Raw genomic sequence first — 27205 nt, 5'->3', positions numbered from 1 at the left:
TTCCTTTGTTCCCTCCACCTCTCTCTGCGTTTATTTCTCATACTGACTAATGACTCACCATTTCCTCACTCTACCAAGCTAGAAACCACAGGGCCATTTTATAAATGTCCCCACCCTCTACTTAGTCATAAATGTCATTCTGTCACTGCCCTTCATCTCCTCTCTGGATACTGTCAGCTCTCAGTCTACCCTTCCTCCAGTCTCTGCCACTTCCCTTTGTCCTCTTCACTGCTGCCAGAGTAATTGTTCCAGGTAATTCTTGGCTTAGAAACTGCCTGTTCATGGACTACAAGACAACACTCATATTCCCCAATGAGACCCTTCTTGACATGTTTCTCTCCTTCATCCTTTGCTTCAACACCAGGTAACTGAGGTTCCCAAGACAGGCGATGCGTCTTCATGCTCTCACTCACCCTTCCTTCCATTCTAGCTTGGAGTGCCCTTTCCCTCCTTATTTACTTAGAGGATTTCTAGGTAAATAATTTCCCAATTCCTAGCTCAATGGTCATTTTCTGTGAATCATTTCCTAACCTTATGACCCTAAGCAAATTCAACCAATTTAACCACTACTTTCTCACCCCTCCTCCTCACAAGTACTTTTTACATGTGCCTCTGTTTTAATACCTTTTTTTTTTCTTTTTTTTTTTTTTGAGACAGGATCTTGTTCTGTTGCCAGGGTGGAGTGCACTGGTGCAATTACTGCTTACTGCAACCTCCACCTCCCGGGCTCAAGTGATCCTCCTACCTCAGTGTCCCAAGTAGTTGGGACTACAGGTGCATGTCATCACACTCAGCTATTTTTTTATTTTTATTTTTAGTAGACATGAGGCCGCACCATGTTGCCCCAGACGATCTCAAACTCTTGGGCTCAAGCGATCCTCCTGCCTCAGCCTCTGAAAGTGTTGGGATTACAGGCATGAACCACCATGCCTGGCCTGTTTTAATACTTATAATATAGTTACCTAGCTGTTTGTTATTCTTTGTTAAACCATCAGCTGCCTCTCAAAGGCAGAGATAATATCTAATTTATCTTTCCATCCCCAGCACTAATACCTTGCACAATATGGATTTACAGGGATCAAATTCACCTTATTTCAAACTGATATGAGACACAAAAGAAACAGCCTCCTTGCTTCTACTCTTCTTGAAAATTTCCCCCACCACCAGAGGGGAAAGAGACAAGCTTCCACACATTTTTCAAATAATCAGAAGTTATAAAATGATTTAAAATATTTTAAAGGACTGAAACATCATTCCTTCTTATAATAACTCTCACAATGAGTCATATGATACCTTGTAGGAATAAGCAAGACTTTACAGGGGAAATTAACTAAAATAACTGTATTCATTTTCGGCAACTCATGTAACATTACATTGAAACTCTAACCTCAAACCGCCGGCTTTGAGGAAGTTTTCACAGAAGGATTTGGCACAGCTTCTGGCCATGTCATCATCAGCTGTTGGCATGAGTTTGGAGCTTAGAACCTAGGAAACAGATAAGCACAATTATTCATCCACACATTTTCAGCAGAAATTACTCCTTTACTAAATAAAACATTCAGACAACTTGAGTTAGAATCTCTTTAAATGTTGCACACTGTTTTTTCCCCAGAAATACGTAGAAGCTGATGTTTCACGATAAAATAATCACATTTTACCTATTCTATTTACTTTGGAAGAAAAATCTTTCCATTCTAGAGAAAGCTGGTGTGTTCTTTTCATGAAACTGGCAAACATGAAAGTCTCAGACCCTCAGCCTTAATAAGAACAGATAATTTCATGTGATATGCTAGATACATTCTTTAGAAAGATATACACCAAAGTCTTATAAAACAGCCCATATATTAAAAATGCAAGATGAGTTCCCCAATAATAACTCTAACTCCTATTTATTGAACATCTACAGTGTATCAGGCATATGTATTTTACTTTATAGGTGAGAGAACTGAGACCTGAAAGGTTAAGTAGGTTAAGTGACTGCCCACCCAAGGTCACATGGTTAGAATTCAAATCCAGATGTGTCTCATTCTAACACTCATGCCCTTCTATGATGCCGCAATGCCTACCTAAAGTGGAGTTCAACTGAATACTTTGGTTGGGCAGAATTTCACATAAATGACCCTACTATAGCCAAGACTACAAATCTAGTTCACATTCTAGTTTTACCTAGCTGAGAGACCTTAGGCATACAATGCTCTATTTTGTCCTAGTTTTCTCATCACTAAGTGAGCGTAGTAATTACCTTTACAGGAAGACTGAAGGATTAAATACTACAGCACAAGCTTTAAGGTGCTTAGTATAAGCATCAGCACAAAACAAGTACTCAGTAAACAACTGCTTATTTAGTTATGATTTAAAAATAAAGACTCACATTGCCTCAGTCTTAAACTAGATGTAGTTCAAGATCATTTTCTAGTCTTAAAAAATCTGCTTCTAGGAACCCATGAGTTTTATGAGTTTAGAACTTAATGTGGGATTTTGTTAAAGATGCCTTCTTCCTAGGTTGCTCTGGAGAAACAGGCCCACCAACCTGGGATAATGAGCATTACATGGGAGAAAAGGAACCTGTGCTCTTCTAAGCCCTTCAAATATATATAGCTCTTCGTCTACATGGACACTCCGACCCCACCTGCCACATGCTTAATGGACAACAATTTAGTGAACTGACAGGTTTCTTCAAAGACAAGGATATATTCACTTTGAAGTTTCCTAGCAGGTAAACAAAAGTTAATGAACAAATTGCAAAGAAATTAACCTTTTAGCTGACAGCAAAATAAGAGCTTTTGGGAGTGTTAGGTTTCCAACTATTTTGTGTACCTAAAGCAAAACAAAAAATATCAAAGGAATTCACACTCAGAAGTCTTAAAATGATACCAGAGGTATTTTACCACTTTAGTGCTATGGCTCTAAGATAATGGAATTTAGATAGTTGATGACAAGCTAGACCCATTGTTGGACCATTCTGTTTTTCTATTAAATGTAGGTGTTAAAAATTACACTTGAACTTTTTGGAGATAATCATTCAAAAACAAATGACAGATCTGGCAGGAATCACAAGATGCAAATTCTTTAGGCTTAAACGGGCTAAAAATTCCTAGGCAACTTTCTGTTTTGGAATACTGCATATATTTTATTTTTTGACATCTGTTTATTAAACAGGGTGAACATTAAGTTAGCATTTTCATTTTGAATAAGCCTCCTCAGTATGCCCGAAAATGTAAAATATAATCTAAATAGAAAGCACTTTGGTACTCCATGCTGTTGTTATAACTTAACACTGCACTGAATGCTACTACATTTCATAAAGTTAATTCTTAAACACAAGGATGACTCAACCTCGAACGTGGTTTCCATGCTGAATACTGCATATATTTTTAAATGTCCATACTAAATAAGGACATGCTTAATTTTTAAAATAATTGCTAAATATTTTTTCTTTTTAGACCAACATGTCTTTTCACAAGAATGATTAAGGCAAATATGAAATGTCATCACACCTTGAAGCAATGAGATATTGCTTGTATGAAAAGTTATCACATCATACAAGCAACAAGTGGAGTGGGAAAATGAAGGACTATAATTATATGCTCCCAATTAGATTGTCACATGAAATGAAACTTGGAAAAAATGCAGGTACCCTCTTAAAATTTTTGACTTTTGTGTACTTAAGATACATGATATAATAATTAAGACTGCTTAGGCACTGATATGGATTCTTTAGTGCCTGGATATAACTTCCTAAGACAAAGCAAAATCATTCAGGGCTTTATTTTCTTCAGACCAAGAGTGGTATGAGGGTCTGACCTATTACTCTCCAAGAGCAGAACTGATTCCAGTTGGTCACTTTCCCATAGTGCTTTGTTTACACTCTGCCATCCAGACTCAGTATATCCAGCTTCCATATGTCTTACTCATAAGATCTTGGAGTGAATATCTTGTTTTTTCAACTCTGTTCCCTTAACTACCACCATGACTTGTAGACAGTAAACAATTAAATGTATTAAGGCTTCTTTTGGGGAGGCTAATTACAACGAACTAAGTGTTTGTATTCCCCTAAAATTCCTATTTTGGAAGTGAGGTCACAGTGAGACGGTACCATCCATGAACCAGGAAGCTAGCCCACACCAGACACCGAATCTGCCGGTGCCTTGATCTTGGACTCCCTAGCCACTCCAACTATGAGAAATAAATGCTTGCAGTTTAAGCCATCCAGTCTATGGTGATTCGTTATAGCAGCCCAAATGGGCTAAGGTAGTAACAAAAATAATCTTTTGCATATTCAAAGGCAAAAAAGTTTCAATTTATAATCTATTTCTTAAAACTAATTTTCAACCAATCGCCACATAACAGAAACCTATTTACTTATTTCTGACATCTGAAAGCATGAATCGATAAATCCAAATAGACCTGTCAAAATGAAATGGAAAGAAATTAGGTTTCTTACTTCTAAGTTGTAGAGCACTCTGAAGGTAGACATTCCCGGGGCAAAAGATCGAAACAGACTTTCTAAAATTGAACTGGCACTTGGCTGGTGCTGTTGCTTTGATGACAAGGATGGAGATTTTGAGGACTGAGAACTTGATTCAGACAGCAATGTTTTCTAAGTTTAAGAGAATAAAAAAGACATAAACTACTTAAAAGGACAAATTAAAGAGAAACAGATCTTAGTACATGTCCTAATATCTTTCCCTCTTTAATATAAGCCACACCAATGCTATTTTCTAAAAATTAACTTCATAAAACCACATCACTCTGTAACTATTAAAACATCAAACTTCATCACACAAATTCTAAATGTTCAATAAGATTCAAATACTACGTGAATGCTTTTGAGCATGTATTCTAAGCAACACCTGAGAAGGTCATTTTAATTGGTTTCTGTGTTTAAAATTTGTATCTCTAAATACTGATAATAAAATTATAAGATTGCTAAAGTGGTAGGCTTGAAAAATTTGTTAAACTAACACTAGTGATATATTTTATAATTACATTAGTTTTATCCGTTAAATTAATGTATAAGCAATAAATGATATGACTGAGCTGATCTAAATTTCTACCACTAAATTATAAAATAGAAAATATAGTTCTAACAACTTTTTCTACATGAATTTATTCTGAGAACATAATTAAACAATATTATAGATAAGACACAATTTCAATATATAGATAAATCTCTTAAGGAACAACATTCTAACAATTAACAAAAATGAACTTTAAATATCAACTGTGAAAAAATTAAATGATAATCCATTTATATAAGCAACTCAGACATATGCAACAATCAGATTCAAAAAGGCATCATGGCTAATGAAAAACGTCTCAACTGAATCACAACTAGAGTCTGATCTGGGACAAGTAACTTCATCCCTTTGAGCTTCAGTTTCCTAATATATAACATGAGGAGGTGGAAAGGTAGATGATATCAAAGGCTCTTCCACTTCTGAAACCTGATGTCACTATTGACTTTATATAGATACTTTAAAAGTCAACATTAAGTTCTGATCTCCATTTATAGCAAAGGTATTTCTCTCTCTCTTTTTTTTTGAGACAGGGTCTTGCTTTGTTGCCCAGGCCAGAGTGCAGTGTGTAATCTTGGCTCACTGCAGCCTTGACCTCTTGGGTTCAAGCTATCCTCCTGCCTCAGCCTCCTGAGTAGCTGGGACTACAGGTATGTGCCATCACACCAGCTAATTTTTTTATTTGTAGAGATGGGGTCACCCTACATTGCCCAGGCTCATCTTGAACTCTGGGGCTCAAGCCATCCTCCCACCTCAGCCTCCCAAAGTGTTGGAATTACAGGCGTGAGCCACTGCACTGCACTGGGCTGGCGAAGGTATTTTTCAAAAGAAGAAAAAACATTATGGGAAAGATGGTATCATATGACCTTGATGTCATTTCAGGTTGTATTTTCACTCACTGAATTGTGATATAAAATTGCCATGCTAGTTAAAAAATACTCATACCTTTCTTCCTAAAGAATCAAGTTGATCAAGGGCTTCCTGAATGGCTGGATCAGTGGGTATCAAGAGCAGAAGCTTCCGTACTCGTAGAGTTATCCTGAAGTTTTTCAAATACAAATTTTTTCATATAAGCCATAGTTTAATTCAAGAAAGTCCATTAGCATGGAATATAAAGTAAAATGCATTTCAAGTGAAAAGTTACTTGGCTCCCTAATGTTAGTAACTTTCTCTCTGCCAAGCCTCACAAATGTTTATATTTACCTTGGCTCTTCCAGATTGGCGAGCTGATAAAGCATGTCAAATACATTACATACGAGAGCCATCACTACACCAGGGAGGGATTTCTCCTGATGGAAAAAAGCAAAATAGAAATTCAAATTTACAAAAGAATGTTCTCCTTTCCTAATCAAACTTACAAACAATAAAAATACTAGTTCTGAAAGGCTGGTCACTGTAAAGCTTGAGGGAAGCACACTGCTCGTCTGTACTGAAGAACACCACATGGTAACATATTAGATGAGGGTTCACTACCTTCTAGCGTGTATTACTTGCTCTCCCTTCTCCTGGCCACCTGCTAGTGAAGGGACTAAGGTGCCAAAAGGCAGGCACAGTAGAAGAGAGGTAAAGCAGAGGGCATGTGTAATTAATATAATGGAGAGTAGGCACCACTGAGCTAATGACTGCTCCCCAGAAGAGAACAGGGGTAGTGATGTGAAAACAAAAGTAGTGTGTTTATGTATCAACATCCACACACAACAATAAATACATGTAATTTAAGTTGAGAAAAAGAAGTTACCATGTTTTTTTCCCAAAGATCAGAAAAGACAAAATGGTTATAACTGCATAAAAGAGATTCAGATATGATTAAAGCATTATTTTCTGGTTATAAGGAATAAGAAGTCGGACATCATTACACAATGTATTTACAAGTGGGAAGATTTTTAATAAATTCAGGATAAATGTGAGATAGCTAAAAATTATTAAACTTGAAGATACTATGTACATATTCTGACTGGGATTTCTTTTTAAAATTCTTGTTATATATGAAATATAATTTTTTAAAAAATTGAGATGGGGGTCTCGCTATGTTGGCCAGGTTGGTCTTGAACTCCTGGCCTCCAACAATCCTCCTGCCTCAGCCTCCCAAACTACTAGGATTACAGGCATGAGCCACCACACCCAGTCTTCAAATACAGTTAGCTCTGACAATCCCACAATACCAACACAGGCTAAGTATCCCTAATTCAAAAATCTGAAATGTGAAATTCTCCAAAATCAGAAACTTTCTGAGTGCCAACATGACACCACAAGTGGAAAATTCCATGCCTGACCTCATGTAACTGATCTCAGTCAAAATCTTGTTTCATGCACAAAATTATTTAAGATGCTGTATAAAATTAACTTCAGGCTGTATATATAAGGTGCATATGAAACATAAATGAATTTAGTGTTTGGATTTGGGTCCCATCCTCAAGATATCTCATTATGTATATGCAAATATTCTAAAATCCTAAGGACCACTCAACTTACACTAAACTTGAAGAGTTCTTTGATCTCTCTAGTAAGGTTTATGCTCTGTAAAGTAAAAAGATGCAGTCACACAAAGTCTTACGTTTGGAATTAAAGAAATATATATAATAACCAAAGGGGAAAAAAAAACACTGTATGTCTTTTAAATACCTTTACTTTACATTAGCTTGCTTTCTAGACTATAAAAGCCTAAAAAAGCAGAACAGTCTTACGCAGCTGTGTACACCTGGAGTCCTAACACAGAGAAGGTACAAAATAAACTAATTCATGAAGTCATTGAAATATTCATTGGGTACCTATCGTGTTCTAGGCACTGTTTTAGGTGTCGAGGATGCAGCAGTGAACAAAACAGAAGAAAATCTGCTCTCATGGAGCTTACATTTTATTGGGAGAGAGACATAAACAAGATAAATAAAATATACAGTATGCTAAAGAAAAAATAAAGTAGGGAAGGGAAATAAAAAGAAATACAGGGGTAGGAAAGAGGCTGAAAATACAGGGGTAGGAAAGAGTCAGAGAAGGCTCACTGAGAATATGAGTAAAAGCTGAAGAAAGTGAGAGTGAGCCACCTGCATATCAGGAAAGAACAGTTTAGGCACAGGGAAGAGCAAGTTCACAGACCATGCTATTTGAGGACCAACATGGAGGCCACTGAGGCTGGAGTGGTGAGAGGAGAAGCTCACAGGAGACAACCTTGGACAGGCTCCGGGGGACATATTAGGAAGGCCCTGAAGGTCCCAGTAAAGACTGGTTCTTATTCTGAGTGAGACAGGAGCCACTCAGGCCGAGTGGTACAATCTGACTTATGTTTAGTAAGATCCTGGGCCACCGGGTGCCCTGTAGAGAAGAGACTGAACTCATGTAAGAGCAGAAACTGTGAGAGCAGTTAGGGCACTACTAAAATATGCCAGGTGAGGCATGGTGTTGCCTAGACTGGTGTGCAAGCTGTGGATGCAGAAAAAAGTAGCTGGATTCTTGATGGATTCTGAAGGTGGAGTCAAGAATTTGCTCATGGACATGGGTGTGAAAGAAGGAACCCAAAGATTCTGGCCTCAGCCAACTAGAAGACTGGAGATGCCATCATTTGAGATACAGCAAGGCTGTGGGAAGAAGAGATGTGGGGTGGGAGTGAGGTAGTGGGGAAAAGGGTATAAGGAGCTCAATTTGGGATAAATTAGGATTGGGGTGCCTAGTAGACACTTAAGAGATGTTAAGTGGATGGATCCATTTATTTCAGGTTAAAACTAAAAACTGGAAGTTAGCAATGTACATACAATATGCAGAGAATGGAGACTGGATGAGATTATTAAGGGAATGACTGTAGACAGAGGAGAGGTCCAGATTCGGCCAGGGAACTCCTCAGTACAGAGATCAGGGAGATGAAGAGAAATTGGCAAAGGAGACCAAAAAAAAAAAAAAAACCACCAAATAAAAAACCAAACAGGCAGAGAGGCAGTGGAAAGTCACGCCAAGTCCTGAAAGCCAAGTGAAGACTGTTCCAAGGGGGAAGCGATCACATGTACCAGCTTCAATGAAATGTCAAGATGAGGACTAAGACGTGGAGGTGACAGACCAACTTGAAAAGAGGCTAACTCTTATCAAGAGAGATCAAGAGAGGATGGCAAAAGAAAAGCTGGAAACAAGTTTAGACAACTCTTTCATGGAGCTTTGCTGATTTTGGAAGGAGAATGGGGCAGTAACTGAAGGTGGAAGTGGGATGAAGAGTTTTTTTTAAGATGGAAGAAATAACACAACATGCTTGAACACTAATGAATCCCAGCATTTGTTATACAGTTTGGAAGAGTCAGAACAAAAAGACAGTGACTGTTAAGTTCTTGTTTTTAAATTGAAATTGATCACCCAGTACCTGCTCCATGGCATATGAAGAACTAAAAACCCCACTGCTGCTGCTGCTGGAGCTGGTTGAAGAATCTGCTGAACTCCCAGATGGGGTCCCACTGCCAGAAGTCTTCACTGTAAGGATTTGTTCATCAGAAAAGCCCAGTTGGTGGAGTAGCTTTTGATCTTTATTCACTGTGAGCTGCAAAAAGTGAAAAGTGGTTTCTTAATTATTGAGAGGAAAAGGAAGAGGAAATTATTCATATCAGGTTAAATATTTATATCATTTATTATTCATAAAAACTGCTTATTTAAACCTACCAGGCTATCATTTGTAAATATCTGTATATTATCCACAGGAGAGCACAACTGCTTGGCTATTTTCCACCGGACACTCCCTATGGTTTCATTACTGTGAGCCTGTAAAATAAAATTAAACACATTATGAGAGAATTCATTTATTTATTCATTTCAACAACTGTGAGTGAACATCTACTAAGTACTGGGCACTGTTCTAGAAGCTGGGAACACAGCAGAGAACATACAGACAAGAAGCCCTGCCCTCGTGAGGCTTCCCTTCTGCTATAATTATGTTCCATTCTACACTCCACCTCCTCCCCATCAAGCGTGGAATGAGACCTCAAGCCCTTCTTCCACTGCAGCGTTGTCCACGCTTTCCCTTTCTCACTGTGCTCTCCTCACACCAGCCACCTTGCTTGCCTTTGTACCTGTTCTTCCATTTGCCTGGAATGTTCTCCCAAGCCAATATAATTTACCCTGTCACTTTACTCAAGTTTCTGCTCAAATGTCACCACCTCAGAGGGGCCTTCATGTCCACCTTTACCTAAAATATTTTGGGCATTCCCATAACCCTCTTATCACCCTCCTCACCAATGTATCCTGCTTTACTCTTGTTTGTTCTTTACAATACTTACCACCGCCTGACATTATATAATATTTATTTATATATCTGTTTGTACCCCACAGTTTCATTTCAGGTCTTTATTCTACATCTGTTTACCAAACAACCTTTAGAATGATTATTCATGCAGCTATCTCAATCAAGACTGCTTTATGAAAATAATAAGACAACATGAAAATGGCTATAGTTCTTAATGTAAACCTACCTCGACAGCGAAGGTATCTTTGGTAGACTCATAGGTAACATTAAGAGTTAAAAGATGTCCATGAAATGAGGCACCATGAGGTAGAATAGTTCGTGGAACAGAGTAAAAATCCTTAAAAAAAAGAGTAAGTCAAGTCAGATGGACAGCACCACTGATAAACACATAAAAAATACATACCTATGTATATATGATGAATGAAGATGCTTTTTTAAGAAAAGAGAGGCTAACTGGGTGTGGTGGTGTATGCTAAACTCCCAGCTACTAGAAAGGCTGAGGTGGGAAGATTGCTTGAGCCCAGCCTAAGCAACATATGTCTTAAAAAAAGGAAGTGGCTTACCTCTATAGTGATCACATAGCGCTCTGCCAGAAGCAGCAATCTCTCAATTATTACAAGTTTAGTGGATCTATAGATTTAAAAAAAAGTATTAAAATGTATTTGAAGTGAGTTACTGATCTGAGCTCAATTCTAGTCTGTTTCACCAAAACCACAATAACAGTTAGCACTCACTGGTCAAAGACTGAAATTTGCAAAGATTAAACTTCCCTTTTACCCAATGGGGAGGTGGTTCTACAAGCTCACAGCTGTAGCATACAGATGGAATAAGGGAGAAGCCTGTACCTCCCCATGTTTCCTTTCCTTTTCTTTCTTCTTTTTATTTCTTTATACAGTTATTCCATAAATGGAGGACCTGGGTTTCTAGGCCTATCTGTCCATTAATTCATCAAGAATGAAATCAGTGAGTTTGACTTTCATTAATCTCATAACTAAAATAAGACATACAATTCTGTGAACACATGAAATCTGACAAAGTTCTGAACTGCCTGAGAATTAGAAGACAAATGCAAATCGGTAAGTATGACACAAACAAAAGGTGCTATCTGAAAATGAGATCTGAGGTCTCTTTTGGTTGAAGACTTATGGAATCTTACTTATCATTTGAAATAATCACACTGCAATATTCATCAGCTTATATAGTCATAGCCCCATACTTTATTAAAGAGAACATTACATGTGTTAACATTAAGAAATGAAAATCCAAGTCCCCTTAATTTAAACATTTTCTATTCCAGAGAGTCTAGATATTTCAAAGAGGTATATGTCTAAAACTGAAAAGAGGTACTACCATTTTCTAACAATTGGTCTGGTATGCTGATTAGCAGTACCAAAAATTTCACTCTAAAAACAGCTGGTTAAACACATTTTAGCAGTTGTATTAAATATACTTAACAGAGTTCTAAATTATTCCAGTCTACGGGCAAGAACTAGAACTTGAAATTCAAATGAAAAATTTTTAGAAAATACCTAAGTCCATAATAAGTGAGTGAACTATTGAGTGAATTGTTTTTTAATTATGCCTCAACAATGAATTAAATCACAGACAGTATTATGAAATACTGTACAGATGACAGAAACACCCCCACCCCAAGTTGGAACAATTATGGATACTGAAAAGTTCTTTCCAAACTAGTGAAATGAGATAAACTACAATGTTCTGGTTCAAATTCGACTTTGAAACTATATATTCTCATTGACCCTATTTAGAGTTTGTAATAAGAATATTTTAAAATTATTATGTGGTTTTTCTCTGTAGTCTACAAATATGAAATGATTCAGAATAAAAAGCACTTAGTAAAGAGAAAAAAACAAAAAGCACACTCATTTAAAGAAGTCAGAGTTTGGATATCCTAACCCAATAGCACATAAATATACTTACATTCTAATTTATCAGATAAATGAACCATTAAGGAACTGAGTCATAGAGATGGACTACATCTTACAAACACGTAATTGGGAATTCTTAATACACATTTTAAATGAAAGTCTATTTGAGAGATACTTTCAAGAATGCGGGAATGTGAAAGTCATGTTAGTGTTCTTATCATGAGTTGAATCTATCATTACTTCTGCCATTTAAAAAAGAAGTCTGAGAAATCTGAGTTTACTGGCTTCCTTCATATTAACAAAGTATAGTGACACAGTACTCAACTCATTTTAAAAAAGAAGAATGGAGGAAAGGACTCATTGCCTTGATTCCCCTTTTTAAAGGAAGGCTTTAACAAGCAAAGGAATATCCCCAGTTGTAAGAATAGTCATTCCAGAGTAGAGAAAGACTCTATGAGTACCCATCACTAGAGGGCAGCAGCAGAGTGAGGTAGGGAGAGCAAGCCCTTCTCAGAGCACTTGCCAGTTTTCTGGGAAATAATGACGTGGTGCTGCTTACCAGTAGAGGCTCATAAAAAACCCACAAAAGTATTTTAGTTACTTTCATCTAATGTTCCAAATTATGCATTGTTTCTCCTCTATCTCCTATTCATGAAATCTGAGTTTAGTGTCTGCTGTAGTTCTCTGATATCAAAGAACTACAGCAGACACTAAACTCAAGATTTCATCAATATCTGAAAACTCAAAAAACAGCAATGTGATTAAGAGACAATGTCAGTTTAAAGCTTTAACACAAACATTTGGGGATAAAGTTCTCACTAAAAATTATTTTGAAAAATACTTTAATTATTTGAATAATATTTTAGTGACTATGATTATAATGCATACTTTTAATTAATCATCTTCCACTTCATTCTGCTTACCCTATTAATGCCCTGAGTTTGACTATTCAAGGAGAAAAGCTATATCTAAGTAAATATTTTTAACTTGAAAAAAAGTAGTCTTCATACAATGTATGTGTATTCCATTCTAAACAGTAAGTTATTCATACTACATAGAATAAAAGTAAAATGAATCAAATAAAAACTAAAACAAGAAGACCTGTCCACCAGGTAGAAGGATAGGGACAGGGCAGTACTCGGGTGGTCCTGGTGATGACCTACACACAGAACTTCCAAAGAGACACAGATTCAGGGGCGTATGATGGGGAACATGTAATTCTCAGGATTATGACAGCTTGCAAAAATTATGATATAAAATGAGGAAATCAATAATTGAGAAACCTACATAAAAAATACCAATCAGTTTAAAAATCTGACATATGTGTGTTGTGTATTTTTCCCTTCTGATCACTTACCTATAAGGAGACTGAACTGAGGTTGCTACAGTTGGCATGGCAGTTGCTGTAAGCATTTTTGTTGCTCTGGTCACAGCATGTGTTAGAGTGGGGCCACCAAGTGCTGAACTGGCTGCCTAAAAAATACCAAACAGTCATTCTCTATCAGGGTTTCTCAACCTGGACTCTAGTGACATTCTGGACAGGATAATCTGCTGTTGCAGAGGGCTGTCCTGGGCATTCATTGTAGGATGTTTAACAGGATCCCTGGCCTCTACCTACTTAGGGACCAGTAGAATGCTTCTAGTTGTGATAACCAAAAATGTCTCCAGATATTACCAAATGACCCCCAGAGGCAAAATAAGCCCCAGCTGAGAACTACTGCCCTACATATGTTAATACTTACATGGGACCTCATAAGGGGTATTTGAATACTTGAATATTTTTTTATAATGACATATTTGGATAGAAGTCACAATTACGGAAATACTGTACATATTCTAGCACATATTTATCACCAGAAAGTTTAACTTATTGGAATTGGGAGGCAGTAGCATTTTATGCTTTTGGAATATTTTTGATTAGACATAAAACTTAAGCATATCAACTGAGTATGAATGTTTAAGGCTTTAACCATCATGCTGGAAATAAAAGAGACACATGTGAGATAGCATTACACAGCAGGCTTCTAATGGACAAAGACAACCAACACCACCTACTACTAACTGTCTTGCTGTGGCCTTTAATAACACTTATGGTATAACTAGGTGAAATATGAAGAAAAACAAGAAAAGAAGCAGTGCTTGTATAAAATACCTGAACAGAAAAAGAAAAAAAAGAAAAAGATTCTATTACAAATATGGAATGTATAGATGATGACCTATTTTCTGAAGATAGTTCCTATCTCCAAAAGGGAAGGAAGGTGGATGGAGTGGGAAAGACAGGTGATGAGAGGGAGAAAGATTTCCTATAGAGTACACTTATATATTGGGCAAACATCTGTTCCCTATGCCACAATATGGTACTGTTGATAAATTCTTCAATAGGATCCAGCCACAAACATCAACATTATAAATTATCTAAAAATATAAAATTATAAAAGGAAAAAAAGCATTTACCTCAAAGAGATGTTAAATAAAATTTGCTACTCACTTCTAATCTTGTGTAGCAATCAGCAATGAATTTCTTATGTAAAGATACTGAATCCTGAAAGAGCATATGGAAATTACAATTAGTCCTTGATATTTAGTTGTAATCATTATTCAGGACAAAATATCAAAATAAAGAAGCCAATTTTTGGTCATGCCAAGGATCATAGCTTATCACTAAAATATACATATAATGTTTTGCTTTTTTGTATATGGATAACTTCTTTCCTTAGATACCTACCTTCTTTAATCTAGGATTTAGATTAATGTAACTATAGTTTATGATTAGCTGAATAGCTTCATTAGCAATTTCTTCATCAGGTGATTCCATGGCTATTTTCCAAATGAAATCCATTCCTATCAATTCCAGCTTTTCTACATACTGTTCAAAGAAAAAAAATTAAATTATAAAGGCATATCAGGATCACAAAATTATAAAACCACAGATAATTATTTTGTTACATCATGAGTCCACACCTCTTCAGTTCAATATGAATTAAGGCTGCAAAACCTCAGCTATATGAAAATAATATTATCCTGATATGGAACTTTAAAAAGCAACCAACCACAGAAGCACTGGGCAAATTCCATGGGAACCAGGATAGGTATAGAGATATCTCTTCAGACATCCCTAGATCCAAACTGGACACACAGCCCGACAGGCTACTGAAGCAGAAATAGAGCAGGAGTGAGATGGGCACCATCTTCAGGAGCTTTTCTTCAAAAGGAAACAGTCAAGCCAGAAGTGGTCACTAAGTCTTGGGGCTCAATCTGGTCTTTCTAAAGCTCAGTAGGAAACAGCAGGACCCAGGGCTTGTAAGATCTTGTAAAAATTCTTACCACCCAGGAAGCCATGTCCTGAATAAAAAGGACTTGGAAAATGAGTTAATAAGCCTTTTTTTTTTCAAAGGAGCATGTGTAAACATAAACATAAGCTGTACATCCTAGTTTTCCTGCCTCACTGTCTATTTCTCAATTTTTCTCCCCAAATCCCTGCCATTGTGACCCCAGGATGAAGACTGCGCTTGGTTTTTTAGGTACATGTGAATTGCTGGATCTGAGGAGTTTGAAGCTTAGGTGAACTATCCCTGCTCTGCATTCATGTGGCCACAGGAGGCCACTGGCTGTCCCTAGATCAGCCAGAAACAGAGAGATGTGAGGAGAGAGTAGTGCCCTCCCAGGTAGCTGATGAGGCATGGTAGTGCAGGTAGGAGCCTCCCTTACACTAGGAGAAGCTCTGTCATCAACGTAGAAGCTGGCAGTCAAGGAGATGCTGTTCTTTACAAAAAAAATCTGTTATCTCTCAATTATAACACTTTTTTTTTTTTGCTGAACATCAAGTTATACTAGATTATCCAAACTATTTAGATTTGAGAATAACGTACTTACCAACTGAGCTCCTTGTCTTTTCAATCGATGATCACAAAGATTCACATTTTCAAAAAAAGTTTTAAATAAGTTAAAACCTGTAATTATAAAATGCCAAATAAATTCATGTACTCTAGGTAACACAGATAATCAATGAAAAGACTCAAAGTGAATCAAGAACTAAAACCATAAGACTCTTGGCATTGGTTTCTTAGATATGGTACCAAAGCAGAAGCAACAAAAGAAAATATTAGTAAATCGGATATACTCAAAATTAAGTGCTTCAAATGACACTAACAAGAAAGTGAAAAGACAACTCACATAATGGAAGAAAATACTTGCAAATCAACTATCTGATAAGGAGCTAGTATCCAGAACATATAAAAAACTCTTACAACTCAACAATTAAAAGACAAACCAATTTTAAAATGGGCAAAAGATTTTAAGATTTCTCTAAAGAATATAAACAAATGGCCAATAAGCACATATAAACAGATGCTTAATATAATCAGTCACCAGAGAAGTGCACATTAAACACATTATATTTGGCCAGGTGTGGTGGCTCAAGCCTGTAATCTCAGCACTTTGGGAGGCTGAGGCAGGCGGATCACCTGAGGTCAGGAGTTTGAGACCAGCCTGGCCAACATGGTGAAACCCTGTCTCTACTAAAAATACAAAAGTCAGCCAGGAGTGGTGGCATGTGCCTATAATCCCATCTACTCGGGAAGCTGAGGCAGGAGAATCACATGAACCTGGGAGGTGGAGGTTGCAGTGAGTCAAGATCGTGCCACTGCACTCCAGCCTGGGCGACAGAGTAAGACTCCATCTCAAACAAGCAAACCAAAAAAACACCCATTAAATTTTGATACCACTTTATACCCATTAGGATGTCTAAAATAAAAAAAGGCAGATAATAACAAGTATTGGTGAGGATGTGAAAAAATTGGAACCTTCATATATCGCTGGTGGGATTACAAAATAGTGTGGCACTTTGCCAAACAGGCGGTTCCTGAAAGGTTAATTACATGCCACAACAATCTGACTTCTAGATATACATCCAAGAGAAATGCAAACTCATACCCACTGAAAAACTTGTACATGAATGTTTACAGCGGTATTAACCATAACACCCAAAAAGTGGCAACAATCAAAATGTCCATTAGCTCAAGAATGGATAAATAAAATATGGTATACCCACACAGTGGAATATAATAAAGCCATAAAAAGAAATGAAGTACTGATATATGCTATAACCTGGGCGAACCCTGAAAACATTATGTCTTAGTACAATGAAAGAAGCCAGAGACAACAGATCACAGTGTATGATTCCATTCATATCAAATGTCCAGATTAGGCTAATCCACAAAGACAGAAAATAGATTAGAGGCTGGATAAAATGAATGGAAAGTGACTGTTAATGGGTATAGGTTTATTTCTGGGGTGATGAAAACGTTCTGGGATTGGAACAGAGTGAAGGTACATAATTTTTTGAATATACACTTTAAAAAGTGAGTTTTATGGTAGGTAAATTATATCTCAATTTAAAAATTCAATGGAAAGAAACATCTGAAAGGAGGATTTCTATACTTTGATACATTTTTACCTTAATGAATCCTTCTGTACTAAGAAATTTTAAAAAGACAATTTGGCAATTTGATCTAGCAGGCCGTATGATTTAAAAACTAATTATAAGATATCATTCATGTAAAAACGAATTTGTGTACTAAATATGTCTTTATATGCACAAGAAAAATTCTAGAAGGATATTCCTGTTAAGTTGCTTTTGAGAAGGAGGATAAAAAGTAAAGAATAACACTTCTTACTTAAAAGTACTGAAAAAAAAAAGATTTTAAGTTTTTTCCTACCATTCATAGTGATTTCATATGACTCCAATTTAAGAATTTTCTCCTTGAAGAGCTGCTGCTGAACATCACTCTCGAGATCATGCTGTCCTTTTGTAAACCATTCAAAACACATCTGTGGAATAAGACGAATACTACCCTATAACTAAGATCCATTTCAGGCACATACATATTCCAAACTGGAAAAGTAAAGATAAATTTTAATACTTCAAATGTTTATATTGTCAAAATACCACTCAAAGCTAAAATGCTTGGAATTCTGAAATTAAATGAAGCAGTTACTAGCAATCTTTCCTCTAGATAATAAAAATATCTACTCATACTTTTCACTGGATTTTATACTTGGGTTTTTCCATCAACATTTATTGCCTGCTTACACCAGGCACTATGCTGGGCACTATCGCAATAGTGAGGCCTTTCGACAAGTCTAGGAAGTAGTTAACATTATTCTGTCAAATAAGATGAGGAAAATGAAATTTACTCTTAGAAAACGTCAAGGCAGGTGTTCTGTTCCTGATTTAATCTATCTTTGGCTGTTTAATTATAGTTTACAAAAAAAATGTGGCCAGTTACTAATTCTTCTTTACTGTTTTTGGGGTGCAACATCATTATAGGAACTCAAAGTTTTCTGTTGGCAACTTACAATTAGTTTCATATGGAGGGGAAAAAACTTAAATATATCTAGAATTCTTTATACTCATTTGGTTAAATTTGGTATTTTATCCAGAATGGTATGAAAATTACCAAAGAACACATACATTTATTTTTATCATGAATATATGTTATATAAAACATTTTTTCAGCACTTACAGTTCTTGGCCCGTACTATTTATGCTTATATAAACTGAAAAGTGTTTAGAAGATGTGAGACACACAGAAAAAGTGAAATATTTAAATATTTCTGCCTTACTTTATCCACAATACCATCTTCTTACCTCTCTATCTAATTCACAAACATCTTGGCCAGTTACAAGACACTCCCAGATCTCCTTGGCACGATTCCAGCCCAGATACAGAGTAGCTTCTTGCAAGAAAAACGCCAGAAATTTTAGATGTGCCTCTAAATACTGCACAAAGAAATAATGCTAATTAGTTAACTCCAGGCATTCATTCCTAAAAGCAACATTAAAACAAAACAAAACTTTAAGTTTTAACAACAGTTTTACTTAATCCTTTTTCATATAATTTAGGGTAAAGTAAATATTAGAATTCTGTTTACAAATTGATAGTACAATGTAATAGAAGCTATCTATCTCAAGTCTATTAGAAATTCGGTTGATTTTGGATGTCAATAAAATGTAATTTCAGCAATCTCAAAGTAAAACATTACAAACTCACAACTGGTGAGTTAAGATTTTTTTCCAAATTTTTTAAAAAACAATAAGATTACTAATCAATTGATTTGAAAAACAAAACCCATTATCCACTGAATTAGCAATTATTATTTCAGATCAAAGACAAAGATGTTTATTCCTTCATCATATGGAAAGGTAACTCACAAACATCAAGATACAAAACTGTTCCATCACTACAAAGATACCTCATACAACCTCTTTATAGTTACAGCTAACAAAAATTCTTTTTATAGTGTAAGTATAAAAAGGTCAAATGAATGTTGTAAATCATGAAGCAAAAACACAAGGCCTGATACCTCCCGGTAAGTGTACCGGCCATCCACTAGTGTCGAGCCACTTAAGCCTCCAGGCCCGGCCACAGCAGCTGCAAGCCGATGACAAGCGATCAAACTTCCCGTTACCAATTTCACTATTTCAAAATTTTTCTTCAAGTCTTGAATAATGCTCTTGGGGAAAATAACAAAAAGAAAAGTGGTAATGAGAATTTGCAGTTATTTTGCTGGTTTAATACAAGCTGCTATTTAAAGATGTAGTCCCAGATGAGAAAAAGCCAACTAAGAATTTCTTCATTCTTATTTCCTACACAAAAGTAAATAAAATCAATCTGGCATGTACATTTACTAGAAAATTAATAAACTACTAATGTTTTCCATTTAAAAATATTCATTTTATTTATTTATTTTTAAAAGCCTATAAAAATAACTATTTCACTTCCTGTATACTTTTCTGGATCATTCTTCCCAAGTCTATACACTGAGGAAACTCTAGTACTTTAAGCAAACTAATCTTGTGACACAAAACAAGCAACAAGCTTTTTAATCTTTTCAAATCAATTTTTAAAATGCCATTCTAACTTTTAAAAACTGGCTTAACTATTTCAAAATTAAGCAAATAAAAAGAAAATGAGTTAAGGAGATATAAAAAAAAGCTCCACAGAAATGAAAGCAGAATGATGCTTAAACTCAAGATTATTAAATGATATAAGTGAATTACATCAATAGACATAAAGATAGTGACTATAAACTCAGCAATTTTAGCCATGTTTTGTTATTGTAAAAGTTATGCAAGTAACTGTATAATAATAATAAAAAATAGCTATACCCTTACCTTGTCTTGCTTTTGATAGGTTTGTTTTATGAATGAGCGAGTAATTTCATGGAGCTGACGCAAGGCTGGTACCACCCATACAAACTGGGGATTATTAAGCTGAGATGACTAGAGTTAAAAAGAAGTTACATTAATTAAATTTAGAAATAAACGGCAGATTCATTTATTAGCTATAAAAAATTTCCAAGTCAATCAGGTTTATTGTTACACTTTTTATTATTTTACTCTTTATATTGACCATTTAGAGCTTATCTCCATGCACTCATAATTCAGTCTTCAACTTCTTATTCTGCATGCAATTTCCTAAAGCCAAGAACTGCAAACAGGAGTGGATGTGAAGTGACAGTAAATGTACAGGGGTACATCAGCAAAAAACAGACAACAAGGAATTAGCAACTTCAGAGGATAGATTAAGTAGCACAGGCTGCTAAGTCATGTTGACACAAAATAAATTGATGGCCAAAGCTTAACTTGGAGAATACTGAACTGCATGGTAAGTAAAATGGAGTAAGAATATTGCTTTCTATGATTATATGACTAGGATACCAATGACATGATCAAGACACTGATAGTGGTCTAAATATTAAAGAAAATATTCATAATCTTTATTTCCTAGTTAAAACACTTTCATAAGAGGTAATTCTACTTTTATTAGTTATTACAGACATTTTACACTTACACTGTACATTTTTCAAAACACTTTCAAATATATTATTTCTGAAACTAGTATATGACAATCCGGATTGTCATAGTACAGATCTGAAAAGTCTACTGTTTGTGTAATACTCTTTATAAAGAGAACTACTTTTTAATAAATAGCATCTTTCAAACTATGAAATTTCAAAATTTGGTAAGAATTTCAGTTTAAACATGACTATTAAATCTCTAATCAAAAAGCTTAGTAAAAACTTGAGTCCTCAGCATTCTTCAGAGGCTGAATTTTTTGTTTTAAGGCCTCCTTGTTCTACTGAGCCTTAGTGTCAGATGAAGACCCTTGTGGAGGGGAAATACACTTTTGTTGTCTTTGTAGAGAAATATCTCACTATTGAATATGTAAATGTGAGCAAGTTATTGTCACACAATACTTTTTTCATTGCCTTATAGAGATCAGCCAATCCTCAATCAGCAAATACCGTATTTCCTAGATTCTAAGACAAAGATTTCATATATTTTAACATTTCTGAAATTGACACTTTAGACAATTATGTCAAAAGAAACTCACTAGCCACTAGGCACAGGAGTAAGTTTTTATATAGCTGTGCTTACCTGAGTATGTGCAAACTTAGCTGTACACAAAAGGCATTTGTTCATCTACCTGTCATTTTAGTTGTTACCTGGTATAGGTAGTACCAAACAAGAATGGTTTTCTCACTTAAATTTGGATCACTAATTTGTTACTTAAATGTTATCAAAAAGATTACACTATAATGCAGCACTAACTAACCAGTTGTGTCCATCAACACAATTAAAAGAAAACAGTCAGTCGTCTCACACTAACGCATTTTCCAAAGCCAGGAGAAGTTGGCATGACAGACTCATACCCTGTGAAGGGCTGTACTGCTCAGCACTAAATGTCTCTCTGTGCTGAGGTGCACCTTATTTCAAGAGAAGGTGTTTAACTTGTAGTGTACGTAACTCAATTATGAAAAAAAGCAGCTTGAGTTTTACAAAAGAGAACAAGCACACAAAACTCCATATTCATCAACATGCCTCAAAATTATACAGCCAATCTTAAAGATTTCAGAGAGGTCCAAAGCATTACCATATACAATGCAAAGCAGTGTGCTCCCATGAAGTTGTTCATAATTGTTCAAAAAAAGGCTTAGGCTCAACCTCTCATTAAGAATCTAAACCAATGGTCCATAACTGCAAAACGGACAGTTTCTTTCTTTCTTCTTTGCAAGTTTATTATATCTGAGATGCAGCCTGCAATCACTGGCATCTTAGAATCACAGAAATAAGGTATATATTAAAGGTCAACTACTTGTGAGACTAGCTAGACTATTTCTGGCTACACTATAAAAGTTGCAAAACGACAGTAATAAAAACTGTAAGGTTTATATCCAAACAGATACCTTCCCAAAAGGATTACAAAATTGGGACATAAATATGAACTCTTCAGCAATAAGCAAATATATTAAAAAGTATCATGATGGCCAATTAAGTCAATTATGGTAACAATATTTTTATTTAATATTGAAAATTATCCTTTGAAGGTAACTTGTTATACAATAAAATTCAAAGAAAAAGTCTATAAAATTAAAATTTAAGAATTATTTCTGATATAGCCTTCTTAAAGTTTAGCAAACAGGAAAGATGTTATTTATTTCATCTTATCTATGACATGGTGACAAGTTATAAGAAAAATTTAAATTACTCTTCTCCAATTACAATGAAGATATCTGATAATGTCACGGAGTGGAGATTTCATAAGTAGGAGCTGATGGGATGTCTAAATTGGACTCAACATTAGATGAAGCCTTAGAGGTCAGTTGGTTTAGCCTGCAAACCTATGCCTAAATTCTCTTTATTCATTTTTTATACAATGACTGACTTAGTATTTCCATTGATGAGGAACTCACTACCTCAGAAGGGACTGAATTCTGCTTTCAGACTGTTCTCACATAAAAGTTCATTGATACTGAAACATACTTCTGCATAATTTCTTAGGAGACATAAAAAGTAAGTTGAATGAAACTTCTCTATAACAATGCTCTAAGTATTTAAAGAAAGCTTTCACATTTTCTTGAGTTCTCTCTCTTCAAAGTTGAACATCCCCACTTCCTCATCTGTCTTGTTTTTCCAGACCTATCCTTTTATCTAGGACCACAGCAAAAATTTTTGCTTGGGAGGACAATTTCTAAAAGTTATTTCCTCCTGTACTAACCACATCATGTGAAAGTATCTGTACTGAGGACATCTTGCTAGTTTTACTTTCTGTTATGTGTTTTGGTAAGTAGAGGCAACTCAGCTATGTCTACGTGAGGCTTTTGGTGTCCTCACAGGGTGAAGGGGAGGAAGTAAGAGGAAGGAAACCAACATTTGCTAAAAGCCTGTCAGGCGCTATGGTAGGTGGCCTGAAGATAAACAACTTAAGGAATATTCAGATACAACTAAATGAGGGAAAATGAGGGTTTTTTTTGGTTTAGTAATTTTTTTTGGATGAGTACATTTAAACTTTTCAATTGAAGAAAAAAAGAAGTGAAATAAGAGGGAAGGATTGGGGTAGACAGTGGAAGGTACAGAAGCAGCAAAGGAAAGAGGACCAAGGGAGCCGAGGGTACCCTGCAGAATCTACAGAAATAAAGTTAGGAAATCAAGGTCAGAATTTCTGAACACAACAGTGGAACTTGGGAATTTTAAGAGTATCAAAAGCAGAGGGAAGGGGAATCAGTTGGGAGAATAGAGGTAGCTGAGGGTGGGAGGGGAGTAAGAAGTGGGTGATCTTGTCTTACCCTTTGCTTAGTTTCTGTGTAGCCTGGCAGGGAGACATAATCCCCAGTCAGCCCACCTTGCTGCCTGGCAGGAAAGGGCATAGCATAGAAAAACACCTTTAGTGGAAGTAAATAATTCACCCCCCTGCCTGGAGCCATATCCAGGGGGCTTTGATCTTCCCACTGCCCCCCTTCAGTAATGTGTACTTTGTAAAAGTCCATGAAAGCACTTAGTAAACTGAAAAGTGCTATATAAAAGGCAAGATATTATTGTTTAGAATGAAATAATGGTACACCAGAATTTCTTTACTGGGAGCAGTGGGGAAATGAAAAAGAAAGAATATTCCTTTCAAGTCTCACAAAATAACTCCAAAAATTCTCCTTTTACTTTTTGAGTTTTGTTATAAAACAACAGACATAAATGAAATGACTGCAAAGAGAAGCAATAAAGATGCAGTGATGCAACTGACTAGAAAAGCTAAGTAATGCTTAGCTGTAACAAGGAAGGAATAATGGTCAGGAGGGATATTCTGGTTTCAAACGCCACTTCCCTGGAGGGAGGGAAAAATCCATTCAGCTTTGACCTTTTATATACAAAGAAACGTGTCTGTTGCTGAGAAGAAAAGACCATTTTTCTATGGATACCCTTTTCCTCTTACTATTGAAGGTTCTAAACATCTTCAATAACTCTGGATGAATTTTAATCATAAGGAGAGGTTGCTAAGTTATCTGAATCACTGAGCTAAGAAAACTGGAAAAATTCAAATTGTATCTGAGTGAAAAGAAAGCAATGTTGTTGAGTTAAAAGAAAAATTCCTCATAACCTGAGAATTACCAGCTCCAGTTTGCAAATACCTTTTAAAATCTCTAAAGCTGGGTTACATGTAGAAAATTCACTTGGTCACATTTCAGTGTCAGAAATATAAAACACAAAGTTCTTCAATGCCCCCAACTAAACTTTGTGATCAAACACAACATAAGAAATAAAAGCCCACTGAGCTAAGAGTCTCTTAATATACCAATGAAAATTAGTTGGCGGTATCCAAGATCCTTTAAAGAAATACTTAACAAAAGCCAAGGAATATGTTTTACTAATGAAATTATTAAGCCACTAGTTATTCTACCAAAACTTTTCCTATGTTAATAACAAAATGAAAATCAGAAAGTGGAAGCCTTTCCGGTGCTAGGCTTTGTTTGGTCTGGGCACCCTGAGGGTCTAGGTGAGAGGACAACGCTGCTCCAATTAGGGCCGCTGCAACAACAGAAGCACAGTCCACTGACCTGGCTGCTGTGATCAGCCCTCTCAGAGGAGAGGCTTGAGGCTTAAGGACTGGAACAACAGGAGAGCTGCAATCATTACCGCTCAATCTGCTAACCTCCACCTCCAAGGACAGTCCAGAAGTTCACAGTAACCTACAGTCCCAGTCCCTCTTATACAAGTCCCTATCCAACCCTAACTTCTAAAATGAAGCCCCAGCAACAGATACTCACTGAATGACTTTGCCTATTGAATCACTTTAGGAACATGTCTAAATGAAGAACCTGAAACACTACTATGTGCAATCAATGACTGAACCTCCTTCCTTTCTCTCTCTCATACTATGAATGCTCCTCCATTTCTCCTTTATGGGAGAAAAACAAGCACAATATTTATTTGGAGTCCGCTGTACTTATTAAAACTGTGCATACTTTAGATTTAATTTTAAAAAGAAAAACTAAGTTGAAAATCTTCTAATTTTATGAAAATTATGTAATAAAATTACTCTTTGAATGTGACCCTAGATTTTTTGCCCATTAAGAGTAACTCTCAAGCTTTAAATAATAAAGCATAGGTCATAGACAAATTTTTAGATATCAAATTTAATATGAACATTAAGAAACACTAAAACATACTATTATTTTAAAATTGTGATGTAATTTATTAAAGGAAATTATTAAACTAGTATACCTTTTAGTTGGTTCCATCTGCAAATTCTTACCTTGAATCCATCCTTCTTGTTTTTTTCCAAACCTGACCATTCTCCAGGCTGAAAATTCATTTTAAGAGAAATATAAGTGACTTGGTAAAAGCAATACCTATAATTTCCCGATCTTGGACTTTAAGGTAAGGGCTTCCAGATACGGCATTTAGTTTAATTTACATAATAGGGGAGGAAAATTATTTGGCTCTAATTACTCAGGGAATACTGTTGCTCTAACAACAAAATCAGGTAAAAGCTGAAACCAACCCTCTTAATATCTTCTATGCACTTGATGATGTAGCTCCTCTTGATTGCTTCTTTCACTGCATATGCATCACTAAGGATTGTGAGGTGCTCCTCCAAGGCCTGCTGAATAAGGCTACTGGGCAGGGTTGGAAGGTGAGCCAGTTCCCAGAGTACGTCTAAAACCTACAATAATATTACATATGATCAGCCAGCCAATATGCAAATAGCTGCTTTGAGCATTTGTAGCTAGAAAAATCCATTTGATTCTCCTGCCTTTCCAGAAGTGGTCTCAAAGCGAGCTTCCCGGCCTATTCGTCCAATCAGGCTCAAAAGCTTCTGTCTTACTCTATCACTCTCAGTCTCCCAGCTCTGTAGAACGGAAAAGACACAGGAATTGCTTCACGATCAAACTGGCAAAATATGCAAAAATTTTAAACTTGAGCTAAAAACATTAATAACGTAAGAAAAGTACATTTAAATACTGCTAATTGGTGGGGAGGAGGGGTATTCAGGACCTCAAAAGAGCTTATTTTAAGAAAATTTAGAAGTAAGCAAGTCTGACTGAACACGTACCTTCTGAATGAGAACAAACAAATGATTAAGCTGATCTGAGTTAAATTTCACAGCCGCTGCAGCAATAATAGTATGAATGTTCTCAATCACGGTAGATGATTGTCCTGACTGGAAAAGGAAACATTGGAAAAAAATTAAGTCTTGGAACTTGGAACAACCTAAGTCTTCCCCCTGGCAATTTACAGAAGCACAAGCAAAAATATAACAAAGATAAATTGACTCTAGTCTAATCAGCATCCACTTGCATAATATTGGCAAGACTATATGAAGCAACCATTATTAATCGTCATCAGCTAGCCTTATTTAATTCCTAGAAGCATTAGTTCTTTAAACCGACAATGAAAAAAAAAAAAAACCCAGGAGAATCAAGTTCTCAATGTGACATATTTCACTTCAAGAAGAGAACAAAGTATTTTCAACTGCTAAAAGATTTAAACAGATTGAATTATAAAATAAATGTACCCACTTTTGGCATTTTATAAATGATCCTGAAGGTTCCAATTGAGCGTATTACTTGCCTCATTTTTTATTTTACTCATAGATACTTTGTGATTTCAATTAATGTTTACTTATCCCATTGGCAGTAAGTCTTTGCTGCAGAGCTATATATCCTATTGTCAACCTTAAGGTTTAAATTCACTTTTTAACCTCAATTACGTCACTGTCATGCCTCACTGTTCATCATGTGAGAGACGT

The 27205-nt window shown here is 35.9% G+C and overlaps 1 protein-coding gene across 4 annotated transcripts in view; it reads right to left on the bottom strand.

The window, feature by feature from the left end:
• Positions 1-27205, bottom strand: part of USP24 (ubiquitin specific peptidase 24) — a 148363-nt gene that overhangs the window by 60238 nt on the left and 60920 nt on the right. For all 4 annotated transcript variants that reach the window (XM_055235279.2, XM_055235280.2, XM_063613890.1 and 1 more), the window contains exons 13-32: positions 26510-26617; positions 26210-26305; positions 25958-26119; positions 25709-25756; positions 20296-20403; positions 19485-19634; positions 18769-18900; positions 17837-17948; positions 15993-16069; positions 14845-14985; positions 14608-14661; positions 13477-13592; positions 10794-10860; positions 10457-10567; positions 9651-9749; positions 9358-9531; positions 6222-6307; positions 5964-6057; positions 4445-4600; positions 1388-1485 (exon numbers count right to left, since the gene is read on the bottom strand). In XM_055235279.2, the coding sequence (XP_055091254.1) occupies positions 1388-1485; positions 4445-4600; positions 5964-6057; positions 6222-6307; positions 9358-9531; positions 9651-9749; positions 10457-10567; positions 10794-10860; positions 13477-13592; positions 14608-14661; positions 14845-14985; positions 15993-16069; positions 17837-17948; positions 18769-18900; positions 19485-19634; positions 20296-20403; positions 25709-25756; positions 25958-26119; positions 26210-26305; positions 26510-26617 (2189 nt within the window). The remainder of the gene's footprint in view (positions 1-1387; positions 1486-4444; positions 4601-5963; positions 6058-6221; positions 6308-9357; positions 9532-9650; positions 9750-10456; positions 10568-10793; positions 10861-13476; positions 13593-14607; positions 14662-14844; positions 14986-15992; positions 16070-17836; positions 17949-18768; positions 18901-19484; positions 19635-20295; positions 20404-25708; positions 25757-25957; positions 26120-26209; positions 26306-26509; positions 26618-27205) is intronic.

This window comes from Symphalangus syndactylus, chromosome 19 (assembly GCF_028878055.3).
Source record: "Symphalangus syndactylus isolate Jambi chromosome 19, NHGRI_mSymSyn1-v2.1_pri, whole genome shotgun sequence".
NCBI lineage: Eukaryota > Metazoa > Chordata > Mammalia > Primates > Hylobatidae > Symphalangus > Symphalangus syndactylus.
The sequence above is the reverse complement of the archived record's forward strand: the minus strand, read 5'-3'. Positions and strand labels throughout refer to the sequence as shown.